This window comes from Podarcis gaigeae (assembly GCF_964106915.1).
Source record: "Podarcis gaigeae genome assembly, chromosome: 11".
NCBI classification, from domain to species: domain Eukaryota; kingdom Metazoa; phylum Chordata; class Lepidosauria; order Squamata; family Lacertidae; genus Podarcis; species Podarcis gaigeae.
The window spans coordinates 730,625-757,053 of record NC_139687.1 but is presented as its reverse complement, the minus strand read 5'-3'; the positions used below and the strand labels follow the sequence as shown (position 1 = coordinate 757,053).

At 46.3% G+C, this 26,429-nt stretch overlaps 1 protein-coding gene across 6 annotated transcripts in view; it reads right to left on the bottom strand.

The window, feature by feature from the left end:
* PIP5K1B (phosphatidylinositol-4-phosphate 5-kinase type 1 beta) overlaps positions 1-26,429 on the bottom strand; it is a 108,326-nt gene that overhangs the window by 17,290 nt on the left and 64,607 nt on the right. For all 6 annotated transcript variants that reach the window (XM_083702048.1, XM_083702049.1, XM_083702052.1 and 3 more), the window contains 6 exons: positions 17,329-17,540; positions 15,641-15,724; positions 15,490-15,538; positions 14,384-14,468; positions 4,395-4,550; positions 3,203-3,347 (listed from right to left, as the gene is read on the bottom strand). In XM_083702048.1, the coding sequence (XP_083558174.1) occupies positions 3,203-3,347; positions 4,395-4,550; positions 14,384-14,468; positions 15,490-15,538; positions 15,641-15,724; positions 17,329-17,540 (731 nt within the window). The remainder of the gene's footprint in view (positions 1-3,202; positions 3,348-4,394; positions 4,551-14,383; positions 14,469-15,489; positions 15,539-15,640; positions 15,725-17,328; positions 17,541-26,429) is intronic.

The following is a 26,429-nucleotide window of genomic DNA, read 5'->3' as shown; positions in this document are numbered from 1 at the left end:
TCAGAAGAGGTCCTGGACCTCTTCTGAAGACTGGCAGGGGGCAAAAGTCTTTGTCCCCCCTGCCTGCCTTCCCGGGGGCTTTTAAATCGCCCCGGGCTGTCCCGGGGCGATTTAAAAGCCCCCGGACGGCTTTTGAAGGCTGCGCTTCCCCGCTATCCCCGGAGCTTGCGGGGCAAGCTTCGTTTTGCGAAGCAAGCCCATAGGGAAATGCGTCTTGTGAAGCGGCTAAGAAAATGAAAAACTCCTTCGTCTAGCGAGTTTTTCGTCTTCCGAGGCGTTCGTCTTGCGGGGTACCACTGTACTGGGAGCCAATGTAGGTCTTTCAAGACCAGTGTTATGTGGTCTCGGCGGCTGCTCCCAGTCACCAATCTAGCTGCCGCATTCTGGATTAGTTGTAGTTTCCGGGTCACCTTCAAAGGTAGCCCCACAGAGAGCACATTGCAGTAATCCAAGCAAGATATAACTAGAGCATGCACCACTCTGGTGAGACAGTCTGCACACAGAATTGACCTGCGCCTCCATGGACAGCTGGGAGTCCAAAATGACTCCCAGGCTGCGCACCTGGTCCTTCAGGGGCACAGTTACCCCATTCAGGACCAGGGAATCCTCCACACCTGCCCGCCTCCTGTCCCCCCAAAACAGTACTTCCGTCATGTCAGGATTCAACCTCAATCTGTTAGCTGCCATCCATCCTCCAACTGCCTCCAGACACTCACACAGGACCTTCATCACCTTCACTGGTTCTGATTTGAAAGAGAGGTAGAGCTGGGTATCATCCGCATACTGATGAACACCCAGTCGCAACCCCCTGATGATCTCTCTCAGCGACTGCATATAGATGTTGAAAAGCATGGGGCAAGAGGATGGAACCCTGAGGCACCCCACAAGTGAGAGCCCAGGGGTCTGAACACTCATCCCCCACCGCCACTTTCTGAACACAGCCCAGGAGGAAGGAGCAGAACCACTATATAACAGTGCCCCCAGCTCCCAGCCCCTCTAGACGGTCCAGAAGAATGTTATGGTTGATGGTATCGAAACCGCTGAGAGATCCAACAGAACTAGGAAACAGCTCTCACCTTTGTCCCTAGCCCGCCGGAGATCATCGACCAGCGCAACCAAGGCAGTTTCAGACCCATGATGAGGCCTGAATCCCGACTGGAAGGGATCCAGATGATCCGCTTCTTTCAGGCGTGCCTGGAGTTGTTCAGCAACCACTCGCTCTATCACCTTGCCCAAGAATGGAAGTTTTGAGACTGGGTGATAGTTGGTCATATTGGCCAGCTCTAGAGATGTTTTTTTAAGAAGCGGTTTAATGACTGCCTCTTCCAGCAGGTCTGGGAAGGCTCCCTCCCAGAGAGAAGCATTCACCACCCCACCAAGCCTATTGCCCAGCTCCTCCTGGCTCACTTTTATAAGCCAGGATGGGCAAGGATCAAGGAGACAGGTAGTTGGTTTCACTCATCCAAGCAGCCTGTCCACAGACTATGTAATTATGGATACATAGTCAGAAACATGGCAGTCACTCCAAATTAACAGAGAATTGAGATTATGATTATTAGCATGATCAGGTATATTTTATTATTTATTCAAAATATTTATATACTATCTCTCACTAAAATAAAACCAAAAATATGTAACGAGGAATGCCCACATTCAGTTGAATTAAGGATGGGGAGAGAACTATACCATTCTTCATATTAAGAGTTATAACTAGAGTTAGCCACACTCTGATTACACCCATTGAAAGGAATGGATATGGCTAATTTAGGTTATTAATTTCAACAGCTCTACTCTGAGCAGAACTTAGCTGGATACATCCCTTAGGGTTTGTGTGAGCAAGTCACAGTTATGAAGATTGGATACTTTTTCTCTCATTTGGTTGTCCTGCTTTATACAAGCTTAACAACTTGACAAAATTTTATCTTTGGCAGTGACACTTTGCTTTAAAAATGTAAATTTTGCTTCATTTTTAAAGGCATAAAGGAATATCTTACTGATCTGAGCATGACAATGCTTATTTTGCTGATATAAAAGGCAAGTTTTGACAATTTTTCCTCATGAAAAATACTTCACAAGCAGCTTTCCAGGCAGCTTCCTTGCATTTTTAAGCAGAAGTTTTAATGTAAACAGCTAGAGGCTATCACTTATAGCTTAGCTTGAAACAGATACACTCAGCACCTGAATAGTGCTTGGCACTGGTTTATAAGTGACTGAAGAGGAAGTTGGCATATATTTAAACAAATGTAAATTACCTTTCCCTGGGTTGAACAGATAAAGAATAGTTTGAAAAACCAATTACTTCAGGAGGAAATACTGAGGTTATCAAACCTTCCAGTAGAACACCTGCAAAGTACATTTCAGAACAGAAAAGTATGGAGTATACTATAATTCCCTTTACCAAACAGAGTATGTAAAATGTTCTTTATTGCTGAATCAGAAAAAACAGCAGTCCGGAAAAAACCAAATTGCTGCTTGTTGCACTATAGCTTTAAAGAGCAGGTTTTTGTGGGTAAAGCTCCAGGGCACAAAAAAAGTGCTGAGAGACACAGCTTTAGAAAGCAGACCTGATAAAAGTTGATCCTCTAACTTGGATTTGTTACTTTAATTTAACTCATTCTATGTGTCTGTTTTTCATCTTTCAATTTTTGTCTGTTGTTATAATTGTTCTCTCTCTGATATTGATAGATATATATACATGAAATAATAATTAAAAACTTTACTCAAAAACATAACAGGTAAGTGTGAATAAGCCCTTAGACACACTTAGTGGGGACTCGGGGGATTTAATTCTAATTAAATTATAAGGTTGCACTGATGAATCTATGGGTGAGTTTGTACCATCCTATTTAGGTTTCATAAGCCACAATGCATATTTTGGTCATGCCTGCAGTCCTCTCATGTGCTGGGCTTATTAAACTAAAACATAATCATCTGAATGGTCAGAGATGAAAGGAACTGTAGTGCAGCACATGCTCCCCCACCTTCACCTTACAATCCCTGGCAAGTCCGCTGAAACAACTGAATGGGGAGAAATAAATCTGCACTGGCTGGGATGCTGCAGGCTCAGAAGGCTCTCGCTTGTAATAAGACAGAGATCAGATCTGTAACTGATCTGCTTCCCCCTGAATTAAGTACAAATCAGAACAGTTGGGTTTGGGGAAAGAGTCCACCCATCTCTAGCATATATACAAATTTTAATTACCTGTTAGAATAAAACCGAGTTCCATCATGTTGATAATTGTCATCTACGTACAAAGAAGAAGAAGAAATTGTGGTTGCTAAAGATGCTGCTTCAAAAAGGGAAGGTGTGCTTGGCACTAAATCTGGCTGATGTCGGGAGGCTAATACTGTGCAGAGGGGAAAAAAGTCTGTAAATCATTCTTGCAAATATGAAACGAATACATTTTCATGGAAAATCTTACCTGCTCACCTATAGTAACAACATGTAAAGGCATGCACAAGCCTTGGGACTATGTGCTCTTTCTTCATATCTCACCTCCAGTGCATATGGCTTTGGGCTTGAATATCCTGGTTTGCATTAAGAATTATGTCCAAACTGAGGAGCTCTAGCTGAATGTCAGCTAACAAGCCAGGATGTTCTCAGCTATAGGTTCTTCAAAATAAAGGTATGACTTTTATTTTTTTTATTTTGGGGGGGCTGGGTGGGGGAATAGAGGAAGAAGTGCACCATAGCTTATTAACCATGGTTTATGAAGAGAAAACTAATGGGAGAAGGAAAACAAAGGTTGATTTTGCCTCATGCTGATATGGGCCCAGAAAGAGTGGCAGAGATGTTCAGTGCCCAGTGGCTGTGGATCAGTCATCTGCCAAGGCTTGTATGAGGAGATCCACACTGTATATTTAAAGCACATGCACAACACATTTAAACCCCAGGCTTCCCCAAAACAATCCCAGGAACTTAGTTTGTTAAGGGAACTTGGAATTGTAGCTCTCTGAGGGGAAGACTATAGTTCCCATGATTCTTTGGGGAGAGGCAAGTTCTCTAGATGTGTGTTGGGGTGCTTTCAATGTATGCTGTGGCTCTGTCCTATGTCTTGACAATTAGAATTGAGATAAGCAGCATAAGCAATGGACCAAAAGCAATTCCCAAGATGAAGGTGTGTTCCAGGGTGGTTACCATCTTAATTGCAGCAGAGGTGGCTTTATAGATGCTGCTGGACAACTCCCTTCATTCCTGAATCCTGGCAATGCTGATTTCAAGCTTTGCCCAGACAATCTAGAATTCTCTAAGCATTGTTTTTTAATCATTGCTTTAAGCTTCTTCACTGGTTTTAAATCTCTCACTTTTTTCACTTATTTTTTAAGCAGAAGTGCCAAAGATCTTGAAAATATTTCTGTTTATTAAGAGCAGTGTAGCTCATTTGAAGCATTACCTTCTTCATCAAGGCTACAATAGCTCTGCCCCTCAGTAAGCAAGTCATGATTTTCATCTTTCCAATCTTGGCTAACCACAGAAACAAATTCTTGTGATGTAGCTTTTAAAGCAGCAATGGAATTGCATCGTTTCTTGGAGGGAGAGGACTTTAAAGCTGCATTCAAAAAGAGGATAAAAACAAGGCAGATTAATTAAATACAGATAAACTAAGCAATGAACTTTTAAGAAGGACTTTTCACTGTTACACAAACACTTTCACAATCCTTTCTTGTTCATCTCACTTGAATGCTACTGGCCGTTAAAAAAGAGGTTTGATCAGATTGCCCAATCAATTTCCATTATTCTAAGTACACTGTGATAATGTCTTTAGAAGAGTCTATAATATGGGCCAGTATAAATCTGAGACATATTTACATTCAGCATTGCAGTAATAAAACTTAAACTTTTTCACGGCAGGGAGCTAGTAATAAGCCAAGTATCAGACATACTTTTACCATGTAATCTCTTCATTCCAAAAAATGGCATCTGCCTATTTTTCACTGGAATATATTTTACAATGTAAGATTTTATGGTTATACAAACCTTAATCCTCTTGCAAATAAAATTGCAAGGGAAATGTCTGTTTGGCTAAAAATATAATTGAAAACAAACCTAAAATATAGATTCCTCCCCTGCATATCTGAAATTATTGTAAAGAACTTCAAGAACATTTTAGTGAAATAACCTATAATCTGCTTATTTTATGTTAAAAATAAATACCGATATCCTTGACTGTATACATTTTTAAAGCCATCTGCACCTTAACAGGTGCAGATGGCTTTAAATTTAAATTGCAACCAGGACAAAGTTGTGTGCTGCTGCTGCCCATGTAGAATCAGGGCCTACATGCAGAGGGATCTCACAAAGAATAGTGGAATCCTGTCCCTCCCCCTGCCCACTATATCCTCTGGCACACATGTGGCAGGCAGTGCACCAGAGTAATCATGAGACCTCTGCATGTCTATGACCATTGTTATTACAGTGGTGCCCCGCAAGACGAACGCCTCGCAAGACGGAAAACTCGCTAGACAAAAGGGTTTTCCGTTTTCGAGTTGCTTCGCAAGACGAATTTCCCTATGGGCTTGCTTCGCAAGACGAAAACGTTTTCCTTTGTCTTAAAACCGTTAAAACCAAAGGTGCTTTGCTTGAACAGCTGCAGTTGCGACTTGACTTCGAGGAGCAACTGTTAGCACGCAGTTTGGTAGCTTTTTTTTCAGACTTTGCTCATTTTTGAAGCTTTTCCAAAACTTTTCCAGAACTTCTTTTGCATCCATTTGGTAAGTTAAACTTTTAAAACTTTTTTTTGGGGGGGGGGTTGGATTTTGGGTTGGGGTGTTTGGAATTCAAGGACTTGGTGTTGGGGGGGGGGGTTGCGAGAATCTGGGAGCTTGTGGGGTTTTTTTCCTGCATTTTTCTGTTTCTCTGTAACCATTGGGCCATTTTTTTTTTGAAAAATTTTTCTGGGTTTGAATTTCTGTGTGCTGGTTGGCTGGGGGAACAGTTGGGGAGGGGTTTGCAGCAGTTGGGGAGGGGCTGGGGGAGCAGTTGGGGAGGGGTTTGCAATTTCTGCGTGGTGGGTGGGTGGGTGGCTGGGGGAACAGTTGAGGTTTTTGAAGACTTTGGTGATTTTTGAAGCTTTTCCAAAACTTCTATTGCAGCCATTTGAGGTTTCTGAAGACTTCGGTGATTGATTCCTGAAGCTTTTCCAGAACTGCTTTTGCATTCATTTGGTAAATTAAACTTTTAAAACTTTTTTGGGGGTTTTTGGATTTTGGGTTGGGGTGTTTGGGATTCAAGGACTTGGTTCTGGGTTTTAATTTCTGTGTGGTGGGTGGCTGGGTGCTTTTGAATTTTTTGGATTTGAAGCACATCACTGATTTCTTTTTCTTTTTCTGAGTTTACGAAGGAGCTGTGCTGCCATGGGACCCAAGAAGACTGCTGCTGCAGAGGCCGGCGAGAGGAAGAAGGAGAAGGTGACGCTGGAAATGAAGAAGGAGATCATCCGGAAGCACGACGGCGGAATGCGTGTGACGGACCTCGCCAGGGAGTATGGCAGGAATCCATCAACCATCGGGACCATCCTGAAGATGAGGGAGAAGATCATGGCGACTGATGCAGCCAAGGGAGTCACCAGGATCATGAAGAACCGCCCAGCTGTTCTGGAGGAGGTCGAGAAGTTGCTGCTCATCTGGTTAGAAGAGAAGCAGCGTGCAGGGGACACAGTGACTGAGGCCGTCATTTGCGAGAAGGCCAAGGCCTTGCACACAGACCTCGTCCGGGAACAGCCAGGAACCTCAGGCGAGCCAGAAGTCTTCAAGCGAAGCAGAGGTTGGTTTGACCGGTTCAAGACAAGATCTGGAATCCACAGGCATGGAGAGGCTGCCAGTTCTGATGTTCCTGCGGCTGAAGACTTTGCAGCAGAGTTCCTGGAGGTTGTGAAGACGGAGGGCTACGTTCCACAGCAGGTCTTCAACTGCGACAAGACCGGGCTGTTTTGGAAGAGGATGCCCAAAAGGACTTTCATCACTCAGGAGGAGGCCAAGTTGCCTGGCCACAAGCCCATGAAGGACCGTCTGACCCTGCTCTTCTGTGCCAACGCAAGCGGCGACCTGAAGATCAAGCCCCTGCTGGTGTACCACTCGGAGAACCCACGGGCCTTCAAGAGACACAAGATCGACAAGGAGCAGCTGAGTGTCATGTGGCGATCCAACAGCAAGGCTTGGGTCACACGTGTGCTGTTTGTGGACTGGGTCAATCTTGCTTTTGGCCCTGATGTCAAACAGTACCTGCTGAACAACGACCTGCCGCTGAAGGCTTTGCTTCTGATGGACAATGTTCCTGCTCATCCTAAAGGCCTTGAGGTGGACTTGTTGGAGGAGTTCAGCTTCATCAACATCATGTTCCTGCCGCCTAACACCACGCCACTGCTCCAGCCGATGGATCAGCAGGTCATCGCCAATTTCAAAAAACTCTACACCAAGGAGCTTTTCAGGCGATGCTTCGAGGTGACTGACTGCACCACCATCACCCTGCGGGAATTCTGGAAGGAGCACTTCGACATCGTCACCTGCTTGAAGATGATCACCACGGCCTGGAACGGGATCAGCCAGAGAAATTTGAATTGCGCTTGGCGCAGCCTGTGGCCGGACTGTGTGGCACCAAGTGACTCTGATGCACCAGAGTCAACAGTGGTGCAGGACATTGTTGCCTTGGGGAGGACCATGGGACTGGAGGTCACAGAGGAGGACGTCTGCGAGCTGGTGGAGGAGCACGAGCACGAGCTGACCACCCAGGAGCTGGTCGAACTGCAGGCAGAGGCTGCGCAGGAGTGGGCCTCGCTGGAAGAGGAGGAAGCAACTGAGGAACGGCTGTCCTCCGAAAAACTGAGGGACATTTGCCAGAAGTGGAAGGAGGTGCAGGCTTTTGCAGAGAACCACTACTCTGAAAAGCACAAGGCACATGACCTTGGGAACACTTATGATACGACAGTCATGTTGTCTTTCAGGGAGGTGCTGAAAACGCGGATGAAGCAGCAGACTATGGACAGGTTCTTGAGCAAGAAGCAAAGAGTGGAAGAGGAGCCTTCTTCGAGTGGTCCCCCAGAGTCTTAGAAAATGTACTGTACACTTTGTTGATTTTTAAATGTTTTTCTGTCATGTTTATAAACTTAATTTATTGTTCCTTCAATTTTTGAACTGCTCTTTACAGTATGTGTGACTTTAAAGAGCAGTTAATAAATTCTTGTTGTACCAAATTTGGCTTTGTTTGGACTTTTTTTGACCATAGGAACGCATTAATTGATTTTCAATGCATTCCTATGGGATTTTGTGCTTCGCAAGACGAAAAATTCGCTAGACGAAAAAACTCGCAGAACGAATTAATTTTGTCTTGCAAGGCACCACTGTACTTATTAAATTTGTATACTGCCCTTCCCCTTAAGTTCACAGGGCAGTTCACAACATAAAAATACAAAATGAGAACACAAAACAAATAAAAAACAAACCAATAACCGCCACCGTCCCCCAACATTTGAAAGACCATGGAATGTTCAATCAGCCAAAGGCCTGGTTATAGAGAAACATTTTCGTCTGGAACCTAAATATAAGCAATAAAGGTGCCAGGTGAGCCTCTCTGGAAAGAGCATTCCACAAACGGAGAGCCACTGTAGAAAAGGTCTGTTCTTAGGTTGTTGCTCTCTGGACCTCTTGTGGAGGGGGCACATGAAGAATGGCCTTCAATGATGGTTGCAGGGTCTGGGTCCTTGAGGTACTCAGTCCTGAAGCATTTAAGGCTTTATAGGTCAAAATCAAAATCAGCACTTAGAATTGGGCCTGGAAAATAACCGGCAGCCAGTGGCCAGGATCCGTGTCAGATGCTCACACCGTCTTGCTCCAGTGAGCAGCCGAGCCACGCAGTTCTGACCAGCTGAAGTTTCCAAACTGTCTTCAGAGGCAGCCCTAAGTATAACACATTGCAGTCATCAAATATTGAGGTTACCAGAGGATAGACAACAAAAGAGGTTGTGGAGAATTAACAGGAACACATTTCCCCTGTCTCTCCCAATGGAGGTCATCACACAGGGCAACCAAAGCAGTTTCTGTGCTTCCTCCAAGAGCACCTGGATCTAGCAACCACCCATTCAAGAACATTGCCCAAGGAAGGGATATTGAGCATTATGGGGATTCCTCCATACATGTATACACTGGGAAGGATCATGTCCATGTTGCTCTCTGCACAAATGTGTGCATGTTGTTGTTGTTGTTGTTGTTGTTTAGTCGGTTAGTCGTGTCCGACTCTTCGTGACCCCATGGACCAGAGCATGCCAGGCACTCCTGTCTTCCACTGCCTCCTGCAATTTGGTCAAACTCATGCTGGTAGCTTCGAGAACACTATCCAACCATCTCGTCCTCTGTTGTCCCCCTCTCCTTGGGCCCTCCATCATTCCCAACAACAGGGTCTTTTCCAAGGAGTCTTCTCTTTTCATGAGTGGCCAAAGTATTGTAGCCTCCACTTCAGGATCTGTCCTTCCAGTGAGCACTCAGGGCTGATTTCCTTAAGAATGGAGAGGTTTGAACTTCTTGCAGTCCATGGGACTCTCAAGAGCCTCCTCCAGCACCATAATTTAAAAGCATCAATTCTTCAGCGATCAGCCTTCTTTATGGTCCAGCTCCCCCTTCCATACATCACTACTGGGAAAACCATGGCTTTAACTATATGGACCTTTGTTGGCAAGGTGATGTCTCTGCTTTTTAAGATGCTGTCTAGGTTTGTCATGGCTTTTCTCACAAGAAGGAGGCGTCTTTTAATTTCGTGGCTGCTGTCACCATCTGCCGTGATCATGGAGCCCAAGAAAGTAAAATCTCTCACTGCCTCCATTTCTTCCCCTTCTATTTGTCAGGAGGTGATGGGACCAGTGGCCATGATCTTCGTTTTTTTGATGTTGAGCTTCAGACCATATTTTGCGCTCTCCTCTTTCACCCTCATTAAAAGGTTCTTTAATTCCTCCTCACTTTCTGTCATCAAGGTTTTGTCATCTGCATCTCTGAGGTTGTTGATATTTCTTCCGGCAATCTTAATTCCGGCTTGGGATTCATCCAGCCCAGCCTTTTGCATGATGAATTCTGCATATAAGTTAAATAAGCAGGGAGACAATATACAGCCTTGTTGTACTCCTTTCCCAATTTTGAACCAATCAGTTGTTCCATATCCAGTTCTAACTGTAGCTTCTTGTCCCACATAGAGATTTCTCAGGAGGCAGATGAGGTGATCAGGCACTCCCATTTCTTTAAGAACTTGCCACAGTTTGCTATGGTCGACACAGTCAAAGGCTTTTGCACAGTCAATGAAGCAGAAGTAGATGTCTTTCTGGAACTGTCTAGCTTTCTTCATAATCCAGCGCATGTTGCAATTTGGTCTCTGGTTCCTCTGCCTCTTCTAAATCCATCTTGCACTTCTGGGAGTTCTCAGTCCACATACTGCTTGAGCCTACCTTGTAGAATTTTAAGCATAACCTTGCTAGCTTGTGAAATGAGCACAATTGTGTGGTAGTTGAAGCATTCTTTGGCACTGCCCTTCTTTGGGATTGGGAAGTAGACTGATCTTCTCCAATCCTCTGGCCACTGCTGAGTTTTCCAAACTTGCTGGCATATTGAGTGTAGCACCTTAACAGCATCATCTTTTAATTTTTTAAATATTTTATAAATAAATAAATAAATTTTGAAATTTTAAACCCCTTGGATCACTGCCTTGCCGTGGCGGAGGGGCTTGAATAACTCAGAGAAGCTATGAACTATGCCATGCAGGGAACCCAAGATGGACAGGTCATAGTGGAAAGTTTTGACCAAACATGATCCACCTGGAGCAGAAACCGGCAAGCCACTCCAGTATCCCTGCAAAGAAAACTCCATGGACAAAGACAAAAGGCATATAAAAGTTATGACGCTGGAAGATGAGCCCCTCAGGTCGGAAGGCGTCCAACATGCTACTGGGGAAGAGCGGAGGGCAAGTACAAGTAGATTCAGAGTTGATGAAGAGGCTGGGCCAAAGCCGAAAGGTTGCTCAGTTGCGGATATGCCTGGAAACGAAAGAAAAGTCCAATGCTGTAAAGAAAAATATTGCATAGGAACCTGGAATGTAAGAACCATGAACCTGAGTATGTTGGATGTGGTCAAAAATGAGATGGCAAGAATAAATATTGACATCTTGGGCATCAGTGAACTAAAATGGACGGGAATGGGCGAATTCAGTTCAGATGACCGTCATATCTACTACTGTGGGCAAGAATCCCATAAAAGAAATGGAGTTGCCCTCATAGTCAACAAAAGAAAGCTGTACTGGGATGCAATCTCAAAAATGATAGAATGATCTCAATACGAATCCAAGGCAGACCTTTTAACATCACAGTAATCCAAGTTTATGCACCAACTACTGGTGCTGAAGAAACTGAAATTGACCAATTCTATGAAGACTTACAACACCTTATAGAAGTGACACCAAAGAAGGATGTTCTTCTCAATATAGGGGATTGGAATGCTAAAGTAGGGAATCAAGAGATAAAAGGAACAACTGGCAAGTTTGGCCTTGGAGATCAAAACGAAGCAGGGCAAAGGCTAATAGAGTTCTGTCAAGAGAACAAGCTGGTCATCACAAACACGCTTTTCCAACAACACAAGAGATGACTCTACAGATGGACATCACCAGATGGGCAGCATCGAAATCAGATTGATTATATTCTCTGCAGCCAGAGATGGAGAAGCTCTATACAGTCAGCAAAAACAAGACCTGGAGCGGACTATGACTGAGATCATCAGCTTCTTATAGAAAAATTCAAGCTTAAACTGAAGAAAGTAGGAAAAACCACTGGGCCAGTAAGATACAGTCTAAATCAAATCCCTTATGAATACACAGTGGAAGTGAGGAACAGGTTTAAGGATTTAGATTTGGTGGACAGAGTGCCTGAAGAACTATGGATGGAGGCTCGTAACATTAAGAAGAGGTGGCAAGAATACACAGAGGAACTATACCAGAAAGATATGGATGGCTCGTACACCCCAGGTAGTGTGGTTGCTGACCTTGAGCCAGACATCCTGGAGAGTGAAGTCAAATGGGCCTTAGAAAGCACTGTTAATAACAAGGCCAGTGGAAGTGATGGTATTCCAGCTGAATTATTTAAATTTTTTTAAAAAATGTTTGCATAGGCACTCACAAAATACTTGAATGACACATTCCATGTTACAAAAGTTCAGATAACTTCCAATAGGTTATAGGTAAAGGTAAAGGACTCCTGGACGGTTAAGTCCAGTCAAAGGCGACTATGGGGTGCAGCACTCATCTTGCTTCAGGTCAAGGAAGCCAGCGTTTGTCCACAGACAGCTTTCTGGGTCATGTGGCCAGCAGGACTAAACAGCTTCTGGCGCAATGGGACACCACGACAGAAGCCAGAGCACAAGGAAACGCTGTTTACCTTCCCACCGAAGTGGTACCTATTTATCTACTTGCACTGGTCTGCTTTTGAACTGCTAGGTTGGTGGGGGAGAGAGAAGAAGAAGAAGAAGAAGAAGAAGAAGAAGAAGAAGAAGAAGAAGAAGAAGAAGAAATTATAAGCATCCCGACTACAGTGGTACTCTGGTTCTCAAACTTAATCCGTTCCGGAAGTCCGTTCCAAAACCAAAGCGCTCAAAAACCAAGATATGTTTTCCCATAGAAAGTAATGCAAAACGGATTAATCCATTCTAAACTTTTAAAAACAACCATTAAAACAGAAATTAAACATGAATTTTACTATCTAACAAGACCACTGATCCATAAAACGAAAGCAATAATCAATGTACTGTAGTATAAAATAAATAGAACAGTATTGTAGATCAGGCATGTCCAACTTCAAGTAGGCTGCTTCCCCCAAGGGGGAAGGGATGGGTCCAGGGTGGGTGCTGGCTGCTTCCCCTGATGGTGCATGGGTGGGTGCAGGGTGGGCAGGTGCGCAACTCTCTCTCCACCCCCAAGCGAGTCCTTTCTCTCCCCCCCCCAAAGCAGCTCTCTCTCTCTCTCACTCTTCAAACCAGCTGGGCTGCAGAGCTCTCCCCAGAACACTACAATTACATTGGGGGGCGCAAATTAGCAGTGCAACAGTAAAGATGGAAGCTCAGGACTCAAAACGGAGCATGTTCGGCTTCCAAGGCAAAGTTCACAAACCGGAACACTTACTTCCGGGTTTGCAGCCTTCGAATTCCAAGTTGTTTATGAACTAAGCTGTTTGAAAAACAAGGCACCACTGTACCTTGCTATGTTTGAAAATAAGCCAGAACATTCTCAACAGTTGTGCCAGCATTACGTATGACTTAAGAGTCACAGGCAGAAACACCATTACAAAGTTTTGTGGACAGCCCACCTTCAGACAGAATCACAGAATCAGAGATACTTCTAAAACTATTTTTCTGAGAGAACTTAAAGCATGAAAAATGTAACATATAACTTGGGAAGATTCTTGCTGGATCACACAAAGACCTGGTTTGCATTAAACGGTTTGTCAAACTATACAGTGGTACCTTGCAAGACAAATGCCTCGCAAGACGAAAAACGTGCAAGACGAAAGAGTTTTCCGTTTTTTATGGGCATTATTGTCGTTCCGCAAGACGAATTTCCCTATGGGCTTGCTTCGCAAGACGAAACGTCTTGTGAGTTCTTGCGAGTTTGTTTCCTTTTTCTTAAAGCCGCTAAGCCGTTAATAGCCGCTAAGCCGCTAATAGCCGTGCTTTGCAAGACGAAAAAACCGCAAGACGAAGAGACTCGCAGAACGGATTAATTTCGTCTTGCGAGGCACCACTGTAACTTGTGAAGACCACGCCGACTCCTGCAGAGCAGTTCTCAGCCATTTTGCTCCTCAAAAATCTTTTTTGTGCCATACTGTGAGCTTAGCATGTTGTGTAAACTGGGACTTGTAGTTAGGCTCTCTCCTCACTAACCACAAGCTGCAGCTGGTCTTAGTTACAGCTTGTGGTTTGTGAGATTGACCACAAGTCCCAGTTCAGATAGAACACTAACGGAACCCTTGGTTTAACCTCAGCATAGCAAAGCAGTAAAAAGCCACAGTCTGTCATGCAAAGCAGCCCCTGGACTCCATCTAGTCCTGCAGTCTGTTTTCGATAGCAGCCAAATTCTTCAGGAAAGCAGATGGCATACCATGATGGCAACAGCTGTCTTGCACCCTGTGTCTCCCAGCAACATTTAACATGGGGCTCCCCTTCCTATTCTTCATCATGTGACACATCCACCAACAGTGCCAGCCATCTTACCAGCTAAGTCACCATTCAAAAGCTATTTTCAAGGTGTCTCCATAGGAGAAGTATGTCACATTGAGACTTTTTTGTAGAAAGCAATGAATAAATGCAACTAACAAAAGCAACAACTGAAGAGTGGCTCTAACTTCACGACTGGTGACATGGCACTTACCCTGATTCTTTTTGAATACCCTGGAACTCATAAACTTTAAAAACCTATCAGCATAAAAACTTGGCCTGTGTACTGAAACTGTGTCCTACAAGACAAAAAAAATAAAGGTATTTAATATTAGGACAATCAGAGAGAAAACATTTTTTTTAAAAGACTACAATGGAGAAATTCAACAATATTCGTCATTCAGCAGAATGGATATCATCAGTGGAACAGATTCCACCTCTCCCTGAATGCCTCCAAAATCTGCTTTGGGGGCCACAGCAGATTTGGGGGAGGGGCTGCACAGCAAGGAGAGCAAGTCTACTTCTGTGACCTTGGAGGTCATCCACTGTTTATGGTGGAAGACATTTTTAACAGAATTGTGAAATCTTCAATAGATCATGTAGCTAAAAAAATCCAGTGTTCGTCACTCACTGTCAAGGTATCATTGCCAACATGTACTGTTCAACTTCAGCCCTTTTAATTTCATAATAATATTTACAGAGGCTCCCCAACTTCTTCAGGGGAAGTTAAAGACTGACTCCCTCTGTTTAAACATTGAGATGTTGTTTGAAGGCTTACTAAGGTGTTTATCAATTCCCTAACCGATTCATGATGAAGACAGATGTTCCAGATACAGTTGCCTGAACAAATAACAAGCCTTATATGGATGCCAGTCTGATGAAGTCTTTAAAACATGCAAAGGGAGGCTAGATTAATTACCAACGCTATCAGGGGGTTAGGATGCTAGCTGTTGTGCTGAATGTCTTTGCCACTGGAAAGCTTATTTCTTGTCTGTTAATTTAAGAAAAGCTTTTGCACTCTAGCCTTTGCAAATACCAGTTTTGTCTTCATCCCCAGTGAAAACAATATTTGCAGTTGCTTTCCCTTTGGCCCTTGCCTCTCCCTCTCCTTCCATCTGTTCTTTACCCAACTACCACTAGGCAGACTATAAACTTTTGTCGATCGGTATTTGTCACTTATAAATAAGCAAATGCATCAATGGCAGTGAACTTCAACAGCATAAATATCCTCATGTCACACACAGTATGCAATTGTCAATAGTAAGAGAGAAGTAATTAACACAAAAACCAAACATTCCAACAATACAAAGCATGGCTTACCCCATCATAAACAAGTGCTTTCCAGGAATGCTCCAGCTTCTTTATTAACCTAATAACACACACACAAGCACTTAATGACATATACTCCATCTTACAACCAATTTAAATCCAGCAGATATATCTGTATCCAAATAATGTTATTCTACGTTACCTGTAAGACTGCAGGATATCAATAATGCCCATAAATAGCAGAAGCTTTTCTCCTTTGTGGCTTTTAGCCGGAATGCCACCCATTCTAAGAGAAGCAACAGAGTGAGACATTATACATTAGATCTTCTTTGAAAAGTTAAAACTGAAACATACTAGCAATGAAAAACAAAAGAACCCATAGTGTTTCGATTAAGACAGCACATGCAAAGGACAATATGGTTTGGTGAACAAAATGGATGTTCAAAGCAGACTATCCTTTTTAGTTTCATTTTAACAAGTGTACTTTGGCTTCAATTTTCCAGTATAATCTACAGCATGATGTACAGGTTAAGAACTAACAACAATTGGAGCACAGCTTCATTCATTTTACACACAAATTGGTGCAAACAATGAGTGTGAATAGCACCACACAGTGATACTATCAGGGAAGGACTTAAGGGATGTTGATGCAGGCCAACTTTGGCCATCAGGGCTCCCCACTGGGCCAGCCTGCCTGTTCCTAGCAAGCCAGGCTCACCTGTCCCACACCTGACAACCTACACCATGTCAGCTAGAGGGCCAGAACTGGCATGGCTTCCAAAGGAGCAGTGAGTTCTCACTTCAAGTGAGTTCCCCATTGTTCCTTTACTTCAGTGAGGCATGTTCACCTCAACCAACAGCAGGTGGGCAATGGGAGCACACCTTGCTCCAGGTCACCAGACATTTGAAAAAGTGTCAGGGGGCTGACTGCCTCAGCTGATCTGTAAATCTTTTTTTGGGAGAAAGTCAGTAGTTGCAATTTCTGAAGCCACTTTTTCTCCCTCTTCACACACTTACATTTCTGTTACAACATTACTTGTAATCTTACATGATTAACCTTTTTCTTTATTTCCCTTTGATATGTGCATAGTATAAATAATACCAGAGATTTAAGGCTGTTCCTGGGTTTCTGCTTTTCTTGGGCACACAACTGATAAACCAATCTCTTTTTTTGGGATTTTCTGGTCTGTGGGAGGACATTGGGTTTTCCAAAAGATATTTGATTAAAATCTATCCTTCCATCATTCACAAACTGAAAGCCCGTTGTAGATGTAATATTTGGAACATGAGGGAATGATTCAGAAATAGCCATTAACTCTTTTTTGTTTTAAGAACAGATTTTTAGGGGAAACAGCCTTTCCAGGAAAGCTAACCAATAGACTGAAACTGACACAGGGAGAAATAGAAGAGGATGCCTTCACTCCGGTACGGCTCCCGTTTATCACATACACAGTCCAACAAGACAACACCACAAACCCACCAACAGCATATGGATAACTTAACCCAACAACGCCTCCCTCACACATGCACAAAGAAATCCAACTGCAGCCAAGCAAATGCAACCATCCAACCCCTAGGCCACCCCAACCTCTCTCACCACCAAGGAAACATAACAAGCAAATAGAAAGAGAACCTACTCAAGTGAAGCTGACACAAAACCCCACACATACACTAAGCAAAAGAACATAGGCTTTACCATCCCACCCCCTCTCTTCTTCCTAACCCTATTCTGCACATAACACCAATGTCTCACAACAAATGTAACTGATCTGTAGAAAACATAACCTGAAAAAAGAGACAATGCATGTGCTTTTGTAAACAAGGAAAATCTTTAATAAAAAAACTTTATTAAAAATAAAATAAAAAGAGAACAGATTTTTAGGGACCTACGTGTTGGTACTCTCTGTGATGACACAGTCCCCAGATTTTCCTGGACCCTGTATTGATTCCATCGCTGTAGAATAGAGAACTCTCTGTCCTCCTGGGCGTTTAGAATCCGATGTGTTTTGAGAAGTTTCACCCTCTCTCTCTTTTGCAGCAGAGTCCAATATATGGATTCCCAGCAGCAAGCTATAATCCATTATTTTAAAGCTTTCCAGTACCTAGTAATAAAGATGTTTAGATTGAAATTGGTTATGTTGCCAAAACCAAAAGGCTGAATTCACAGAGGTAAAACAAAAACAAAAAAAAGTTCTAAGGATATGCAACAAACAATCTGGCATCAGATATCAAATCCAAGAAAAGTACAGTACTCTACCAGCTACAGAATGATGTGAATTTTATAAAACAGAGAAGAGATAAACAAAATAACCAAGAGACTAGAACCTAGTAATAGACTTTTTGTAGTACAAAATTCAAAGGCCACTGCATTTCTGTTATGCATTTCATAAATCTGCATTAAGAAACAGTCAATATGAGAAATGAATATGCAAAGTTATTAAGAGATTATTCTTATTTATTATTATCTAAATATGGAAACCAGTGCTATTTTTCTAGAAAAAGAGGTGCCGGAATTCACCACGACCACCTCCCTTGTTCTCTTATAATGACAATGGTACCCAACTGAGAGGTGCTGGAAATGAGTTCCGGCTGGGGGAAAAACCCCTGAAGGCAACATATAAGCTTTATTTGATAACCAACAAACTAAAGTTATTTTCACATGCAAGGTTTACTTGCCATCATTGTAGTTTAGATATGTGGTTCAGTGTTCATTCTGTGGGAATAGCATGAGGGAAGGAACATTCAAGGTCCTTTATCCCAAGGTTAGTGATTAGTATAATCTACACCACTTTGAACAAATTGAGTATTTCAGTATATCAGCATCAGTATATGCTTTGTATGGGACAATACTTGCAACTTGTCAGGGAACTGCCATTGGAGCCAGAGGCGGAGGGAAGGTTCCAGAGGGATGCCGGAGAGGGTCCCAGTAGGGAGAGAGGCAGCCCATCTGCTGGGGAAGGAAATCAGCATAGCACCAGTGGAGAAGGGGGGCAGATGGGGGAATTGGCGAGGGGGCTCCAGGACTCCTCGCCGGAGACCAGCGGGGAGAGCACAGGTCCTCCGCTGCCCACACCTTCCCTGCGCAGAAGACTTCCATGCAGGGAGAGTAGGAGGAGACTCGGCGTCAAAGAACTTCTTTGCTGGAAGAAGTTCAAGAAACGCCCACTGACGGATTCTGCCAGTGATTGAGACAGCCACGGATGGGTGGCTGTCCGGACAGAAAGGGTTCACCCAGGTAACCCAGCCAGGTGTGGCGACAACTTACGCACGAGCAACCCCTAGAACCATTACAGCAATCTGTCAGTCACTGACGTTGCTTGTGCGCAGCCCCGGAGAGGCAGCACGATGAGCCGAACAGGGACAGCCGGAGAGCCAGAGCAACCAGCTGCGATGCCGAGTCTGGTAGAGAGAAATCGAGACTTGGAACAGCATGTAGCTATCTTGACGGCGCGGCTGGATGAAAGACGGACTCAGGATGCGCAGGTCAGACCCACTCCCACCGCAAGGAAAGTACCGGGGCTGGTACACAAGTTTGGTGGGAAACCCCAGGACTACAATGCGTTCCGAACGGAAATAGAGTACGCTTTGGAACTGCAGCATAATGACTTTGCTGATGACGGGGAGAGGGTAGCTTACATTGTGGGGCATCTGGAGGATGGGGCGCGTGAATGGATCAGGTCCCTAATGGCGACGCAAAATGTTGCCTTGAAGGACCTTAAGAAATTCTTCCAGGCAATGAATGCAATGTATTCCAGCGAAGTGGAGTGTCAGGGAACTGCCATCGGAGCCAAGAGTGGAGGTGAGGCTCCCTAGCGATGCAGGAGAAGGGCCCAGCCGGGACAGAGGGAACACTTCCTCGGAGGAAGGAAATCAGCGTGACACCAGGAAGAAAAGAGAGCCGGAAGGGACGTCGGAGAGATGGCTCCAAGACACTTCCACAGAGACCAGCGGGGAGAGCCCAGGACCTCCGCTGGCCATACCCACTCTGTGCAGAAGGCTTCCGCGCAGGGAGCCTAGGCAGCGACTTGGTGTCAAACAGCTTTCATGTTGGAAGAAGTTCAGGAAACGCCCACTGATGGATTCTGCCAGTGACTGACACAGCCACGGAGAAAGTGCTGTTCAGCCAGGGAAAAGTTTAGCCAGGTAACGTTGCCAAAAGCAGCGGCCACTTACGCACAAGCAACCCCAATTCCATTTACAGCAATCCGTCAGTCTTTGACATTGCTTGTGCACAACAATAGGACAGGCAGCATCATGAGTCAAACAGGAGGAGCAGGCGCCGGAGAGGGAGCAGCGGCAGCGCCAAATCTGGAGAGAAACCGAGATTTGGAACGGCAGGTGGCTCTGTTAGCGGCGTGGCTAGATGAAAGGCGGACTCAAGATGCCCAGGGGAAGCCCACCCCCATCGCAAGGAAGGTACCAGGACAGGTGCACAAGTTTGGGGGAAACCCCAGAGATTATAATGCATTCAGGACGGAGGTACAGTACGCGCTGGAACTGCAGTATGATGATTTTGCTGATGACGGGGAGAGGGTGGCTTATGTTATCGGACACCTTCAGGACGCTGCCAGAGAATGGATCCGGCCATTAATGGCAACGCAGAATGCTGCCCTAAAGGACATTAGGAAATTTTTTGGCGCCATGGATACCATGTTCTCAAGTGAAGTGGAGGAGAGTGTGACGTGCAGGGAACTGATGGCGTGCAAGCAGGGGGGCCAGTCAGTTAGAGAGTACTGGTCGCGTTTTGCGATGCTGATCCACAGACTTGGGTGGGAACTGGGTTCGGAACCCGTGCAAATGCTTTTTGAGGAAGGCTTATCCCCCTCGGTGAAGGATGAACTTTCCCGCGCGCCCCGCCCTCAATCGATAGATCAGCTGACTAAAGCTGCACTTGCGATAGGAGTACGGCAAGAAGCGCGCGCTCTAGAGAAGCGGGAAGGGAGGGGAGAGCGTTGGCATGACAACCGCATTCCTGAAATACCGGAGCAGCCTTCCCAGCCAGTGGAACCAATGGAGATTGGAGGAGCATGCGCGCGCGCGCGGGGTTTCAAACTCCGGCGAAGTTCGAAAGAAGGAGGGAAAGGAGGAGAAAACAGCCAAGAAGTGTTTCCTCTGCCAACAGCCAGGACATTTTGCCAGGGTCTGCCCTCAGAGGAAGGCATGGCAAGGAATGGTGGGGGCTGCTGGCTGTGAGGAGGGGGATAAGGAGCAGGGAAAAGCCAACGCTTGGTTGCCGATCAGTGGGCACAGAGCCAGGCCAGCAACCAGTAAAAGTGCCCAAGCCAGACCCCCCCAAGCAGCCCTAGCCATAGAGGTGGTACTAGAACTCCCTAATGGACACCAAATCAAGGTGAAGGCACGGCTGGATTCCGGCAGTTATTGCAATTTTTTTTGCAAGGATTTCGCGCTGGAGCACCAGCTCCACCTTCTGCCTCTAGAGAGTCCCTTACAAGTAACGACCATTGATGGCAGAGAACTCCTGGGAGGAGAAGTGACGCACCAGACTCCCCCCATGAGAATGAGAGTTTCCAGACACACAGAAACCATTGCCTTCCACGTAGCCACACTGGCAGGACCACCAATCATACTGGGGATGAGCTGGCTGGCACTACATGATCCAGTGGTAGCATGGCACCAGCGGACAGTTACTTTTGGGTCAGCTCACTGCATGGAACACTGTCACGGGGGGGAGACCCCGAGGATGGCCGTAGCCAGGGTGGCAGGGATGGCAGTGGGGGAAAAGGGGAAGGTACCACCGCAATACGCTGACCTGCAGGTCTTCAGTGAGAAGGAAGTGGATAAACTACCCCCCCATAGGCCCTTTGACTGTCAAATCAACCTACTCCCAGGAGCTCAGCTGCCAGTGGGTAAACTGTATGCCATGTCAGACAGAGAGATGCAGGAGTTGCGGGAGTTTATTGACAAGAACCTGAAAAGAGGTTTCATAAGAGAATCAAGGGCGGTGGGAGGCAGTCCGGTGTTCTTTGTGGACAAAAAAGACACTAAACAGTCCAGATTGGTCGTAGATTTCAGGGCGTTGAACCTTGTATCAGAACCCGTGACCTTCTCAATGCCCAGGATTGACGATATTTTAACCAGGGTGAGGAAGGGGAAGATTTTTACCAAGCTGGACCTCCGGGGAGCGTACAATTTGATTAGGATGAGGGAGGGGGATGAATGGAAAACCACCATGTTCACCCCTCTGGGGGCCTTTGAGTACTTTTGCCTTTTGGATTACAATCAGGCTCAGCCTGTTTTCAATCTTTCATGCACCACGTGTTGGGATCCCTCCTGTACAAGAATTGCGTGGCCTTCTTAGATGACGTGTTAATCTATTTGGAGAACGAGGAGCAACATGTCAGAGACGTCCGGGAAGTGCTAAAGAGGCTACAGGAGCACCAGTTGTGGGTCAAACTGGAGAAGTGCCAATTCCACGCCCGAGAGGTCGAGTTCCTGGGATACAGGTTGTCGGACAAGGGCCTAGCTATGGACTCAGGCAAGGTGCAGGCGGTTCTGGAATGGAAGACCCCCAAGAACCGGAAGACGTGCAGAGGTTCCGGGGGTTTGGGAATTTCTATCGGAAGTTCATCAAGAGCTTCGCCCACTTAACCGCACCCATCACCGATTGTCTCAGTAGCAAAAGGAAGTTCGTCTGGACAGAAGAGGCACAGCAATCTTTTGAAAGGCTAAAGAGGGCGTTCGCTTTGGAAGAGCAGCTCTTGCACGTGGATCTGCAGAAGCCAATGAGGCTGGAGACAGACGCGTCAGACCGAGCCATGGGGGCGGTGCTGCTACAGCCGGGAGACCAGTCCAGCTGGAGGCCGTGCGCCTTTTTCTCGAGGAAGCTGAGCAGGTCGGAGCAAAACTACACGGTGTATGATCGGGAACTGCTTGCAATTTATGAAGCTGCTGGAGACATTTGTTAATAGGGGCGCAGCACAAGATCCAGGTGTGCACGGACATAAGAACCTGGAATACTGGAGGACTGCACAGGTGCTCAACCAGCGACAAGTGCGATGGGCTCAGGAGTTCTCCAAGTTCTTCTTCGAGATTCGGTACATGCCGGAAGAGGAAAACGTCAGAGCAGACGCCCTCTCCCGGAAGCCGGAGTACATGGAAGGAGAGGGACCACCAGAAGCCCGACATGTGATCCCCAAGAACCGATGGGTATGTGGGGGAGTGTTGGTGGGGAGACGAGAACTAGCCGGGCTGACGAGGGATGACGAGTTCGCCCAAACCAAAATCAGGGAACTAAGGGGTGAAGGGGAAAACCATGGGGGGTTTGAGGAGAAGGAAGGGGTACTGTATTACAGGGGAGCACTGTACGTACCAGGGGATGACTTGAGGAGAAGGGTACTCAAACAACTAAATGATAACGCGACGGTGGGGCATTTCGGTCAACACAAAACCATGTTCCTTGTCACCAGGCAGTTCTGGTGGCCAAGAGTGAGGGAAGATGTACGGGAGTACGTACGGGGTTGCGACCGCTGCCAACGAGCGAAAGGGGAGAGGGCGGCACCCGCAGGGTTACTGGAACCCTTACCCACAGCGGGAAGACCATGGGAGGTGGTATCCATAGATTTTATGACCGATTTGCCCAAGTCAAGGGGGAAAACAGCCGTCATGGTTGTTGTAGACCTGTTAACAAAAATGTGCCATTTTATCGCTTGCTCGCATGCGGTGACAGCAGAGGAAACTGCCAGGCTGTTTGTGGATCACATCTTCAGGCTGCATGGCGCCCCCTTGAGGGTTTTGTCCGACCAAGGAAGGCAATTTACTTCCAGGTTCTGGAGGAAGCTCATGAGCTTGCTGCAAGTCGAGGTGAGCTTCTCGACAGCCAGACACCCGGAGACCAACGGGCAAGCGGAAAGAGCGAACAGTATACTCCAAAAATACCTACGCTGCTATGTCAGCGAGAGGCAGAACGATTGGGTGGAGAAACTAGCGCTGGCCGAATTTGCGTACAATAACGCTGAACATGTGTCCACGGGAATGAGCCCGTTCATGGCCAATTATGGGTGTCACCCCAGGGCCTTCCCAGGGGAGGGGGAGGAGAGGTGGAGTGTACCGGCGGCAGAGCATTTTGTGGAGGAAATGGAGGCCTTACACCAACAACTTAAGATGAACTTGGAAAGGGCCAAGGAAGTGTACAAGAGGCAGGCAGACAAGCACCGTAGGGAAGGGGAAACCATACGGGCTGGGGACCGGGTGTGGTTGTCAACCCAAGGGTTACCGTTCAAGGGAGGTTGCAAGAAGTTGCGGCCAAGGCGGCTGGGACCTTTTGAGGTAACACAGCAGGTTAATCCCGTGGCATTTAGGCTCAAGTTGCCAACCAGCATGAAACTATGCCCGGTGTTCCATAGGTCTTTACTCTCACCATACAGGGAGGGACTGGAATTTCCAGGGAGAGAGAGAGAGGTCCCCACACATCCACAGGTAGAGGAGAGGGAACTCAGTAGTCAAGCCACGGAAATACTCGATTCAAGATGGCGAGGGAGACAGGTGGAGTATTTGGTGGCTTGGGAGGGGGAGCCCGAGTCGGAAAACACGTGGGTTCCCGCGGAAACCATCAGGGATGAGTATCTCCGGGGGAGGTTTCACAGCAGGTTCCCAAGGAAGCCCAAACCAATAGCGAGGTTCTGGGAGGAGCAATTTGGCACCACAGATGACGAAGAAGAGTTTATGGGATTTCCGGCCTCCGAAGAGGAGGGGGGAGAGGTATCAGAAGGAGAGGAATCGGATTGGGAAGATTACCCCGTAAGCAGAGATAGCAGCAGGTGGAGAGCAATGTTTGAATCTTCAGAGGATGGGGATAGCTCCTTCCGGGGATTCCCCGCATCACCGTCAGAGGGGAGGGAGGAATTTGGGCCAAAGGAACGGGCCGGAGGTGAGGGGGGTCCTGGGGGGGAGGGGGATGTCAGGGAACTGCCATCGGAGCCAAGAGTGGAGGTGAGGCTCCCTAGCGATGCAGGAGAAGGACCCAGCCGGGACAGAGGGAACACTTCATCGGAGGAAGGAGATCAGCGTGACACCAGGAAGAAAAGAGAGCCGGAAGGGACGTCGGAGAGATGGCTCCAAGACTCTTCCACAGAGACAAGCGGGGAGAGCCCAGGACCTCCGCTGGCCACACCCACTCTGCGCAGAAAGCTTCCGCACAGGGAGGCTAGGCGGCGACTTGGTGTCAAACAGCTTTCATGTTGGAAGAAGTTCAGGAAACGCCCACTGACGGATTCTGCCAGTGATTGACACAGCCACGGAGAAAGTGCTGTTCAGCCAGGGAAAAGTTTAGCCAGGTAACGTTGCCAAAAGCAGCGGCCACTTACGCACAAGCAACCCCAATTCCCTTTACATGGAGCAAAGTGTGACTCGGCGGGAACTGATGGGGTGCAAGCAGGGGAGCCAGTCCGTTAGAGACTACTGGTCGCACTTTGCGATGTTAATCCACCGGCTCCGCTGGAATCTGGAATCTGGACTCTGAACCTATACAGATGTTGTTTGAGGAGGGGTTGTCCCCAACGGTGAAAGACGAGTTGTCCCGCGCGCCCCGCCCACAGTCGATGGATGAGCTGACCAAGGCTGTGCTTGCGATTGGAGTACGGCAGGAAGCGCGGGCTCAGGAGAAACGCAAAGTGAGAGGGGAACATTGCCATGACTACCGCATTCCTGAGATACAGAGACAGCTTTCCCAGGCGGCTGAGCCAATGGAAATTGATGGCGCGCGCGTGCGAGGTTTCAAACTCCAGTGAAGGTCGCAAGAGGGAGGGGAAGGATTGGAAAACTACCAAGAAGTGTTTCCTCTGCCAGAAGCCAGGACATTTTGCTAAGGTCTGCCCTCAAAGAAAAGCCTGGCAAGGGATGGTGGGGGCTGCTGGCTGTGAGGAGAAGGGGGAGGAAGGGCAGGCGCAGGGAAACGACAACGCCTGGCTGCCAACCAGCAGGGGCAGCAGCCAGGCCAGCAACCAATAGAAGTGCCCCAGCCTGACCCTCCCAAGGCAGCTATAGCCATAGAAGTGGTGCTAGAACTCCCGAAAGGGCACCCCGTCAAGGTTAAGGGGCTGCTGGATTCGGGCAGCTCCTGTAATTTCTTCAGCAGGGACTTCACTCTGGAGCACCAACTCCACCTGCTGCCCCTGGATTTTCCCTTGCAAGTGACCACCAGCTCAGCTCAAATCACAGAACTGTAGAGTTGGAAGGGACCCCCAGGTCATCTAGTAACAACCCCCTACAATGCATGAATTATTTGCATTTTAATATTTGCATTTGTATTTTATTTACTACAAATCCATGTCAGGTATGTAAAATCTTTAAGATGAATGAAATTTCCTGCAATATTTTGTGTTTGTGTGTTTTATCAAGATATAGCTGCTTCTGAAGACTGTTACTATCACACTACAGTACCACCTTCCCACATGGTCCCATTAACAAAAGTCCTATTTTCAGTGAGAACTGTGAATTTTTTGTTATTGTTATTAGTTTTTTCTTCTTCTGTAGAAACTAAACTTTCTCTTACCATCAGAGAATTTATACTGCAGCAACCAAGCGCCCAATAAAAAATGAGGCTACTACTGCATAGTCGATATTTATACCACACCAGAAAAACTAGAAAAGCAGACACTTAAACTTCAGCAAAGTATGCAATTTTTCCTCTTGATCCCTGAGCACATAGTCAGTTGCATCTCAAAGCTTAGAAGGATTATGATTGAAAGCCTTTATTGTGCTAACCACAGGTTCAGTGCTTTTTGTGTGTGACACTTCTCACTGGTCAAGAATCGTGCCACCCATTTTTGCTGCTGCCTATGCTAGTTGTTTTGTGCTGTCACTCGTTGCACTTTTATCAAGATATGACTACTGGCACTTCATTTTTACCAAAACAGTTTTCAAGCATAAAGGATGCTTGAACCTCACATGTAAACACACAAAGGCATAAAACACAGAGCATTCAATGCACAATGATAATAAATGAAAGCATTTCACCATAAAATGTGTAACTT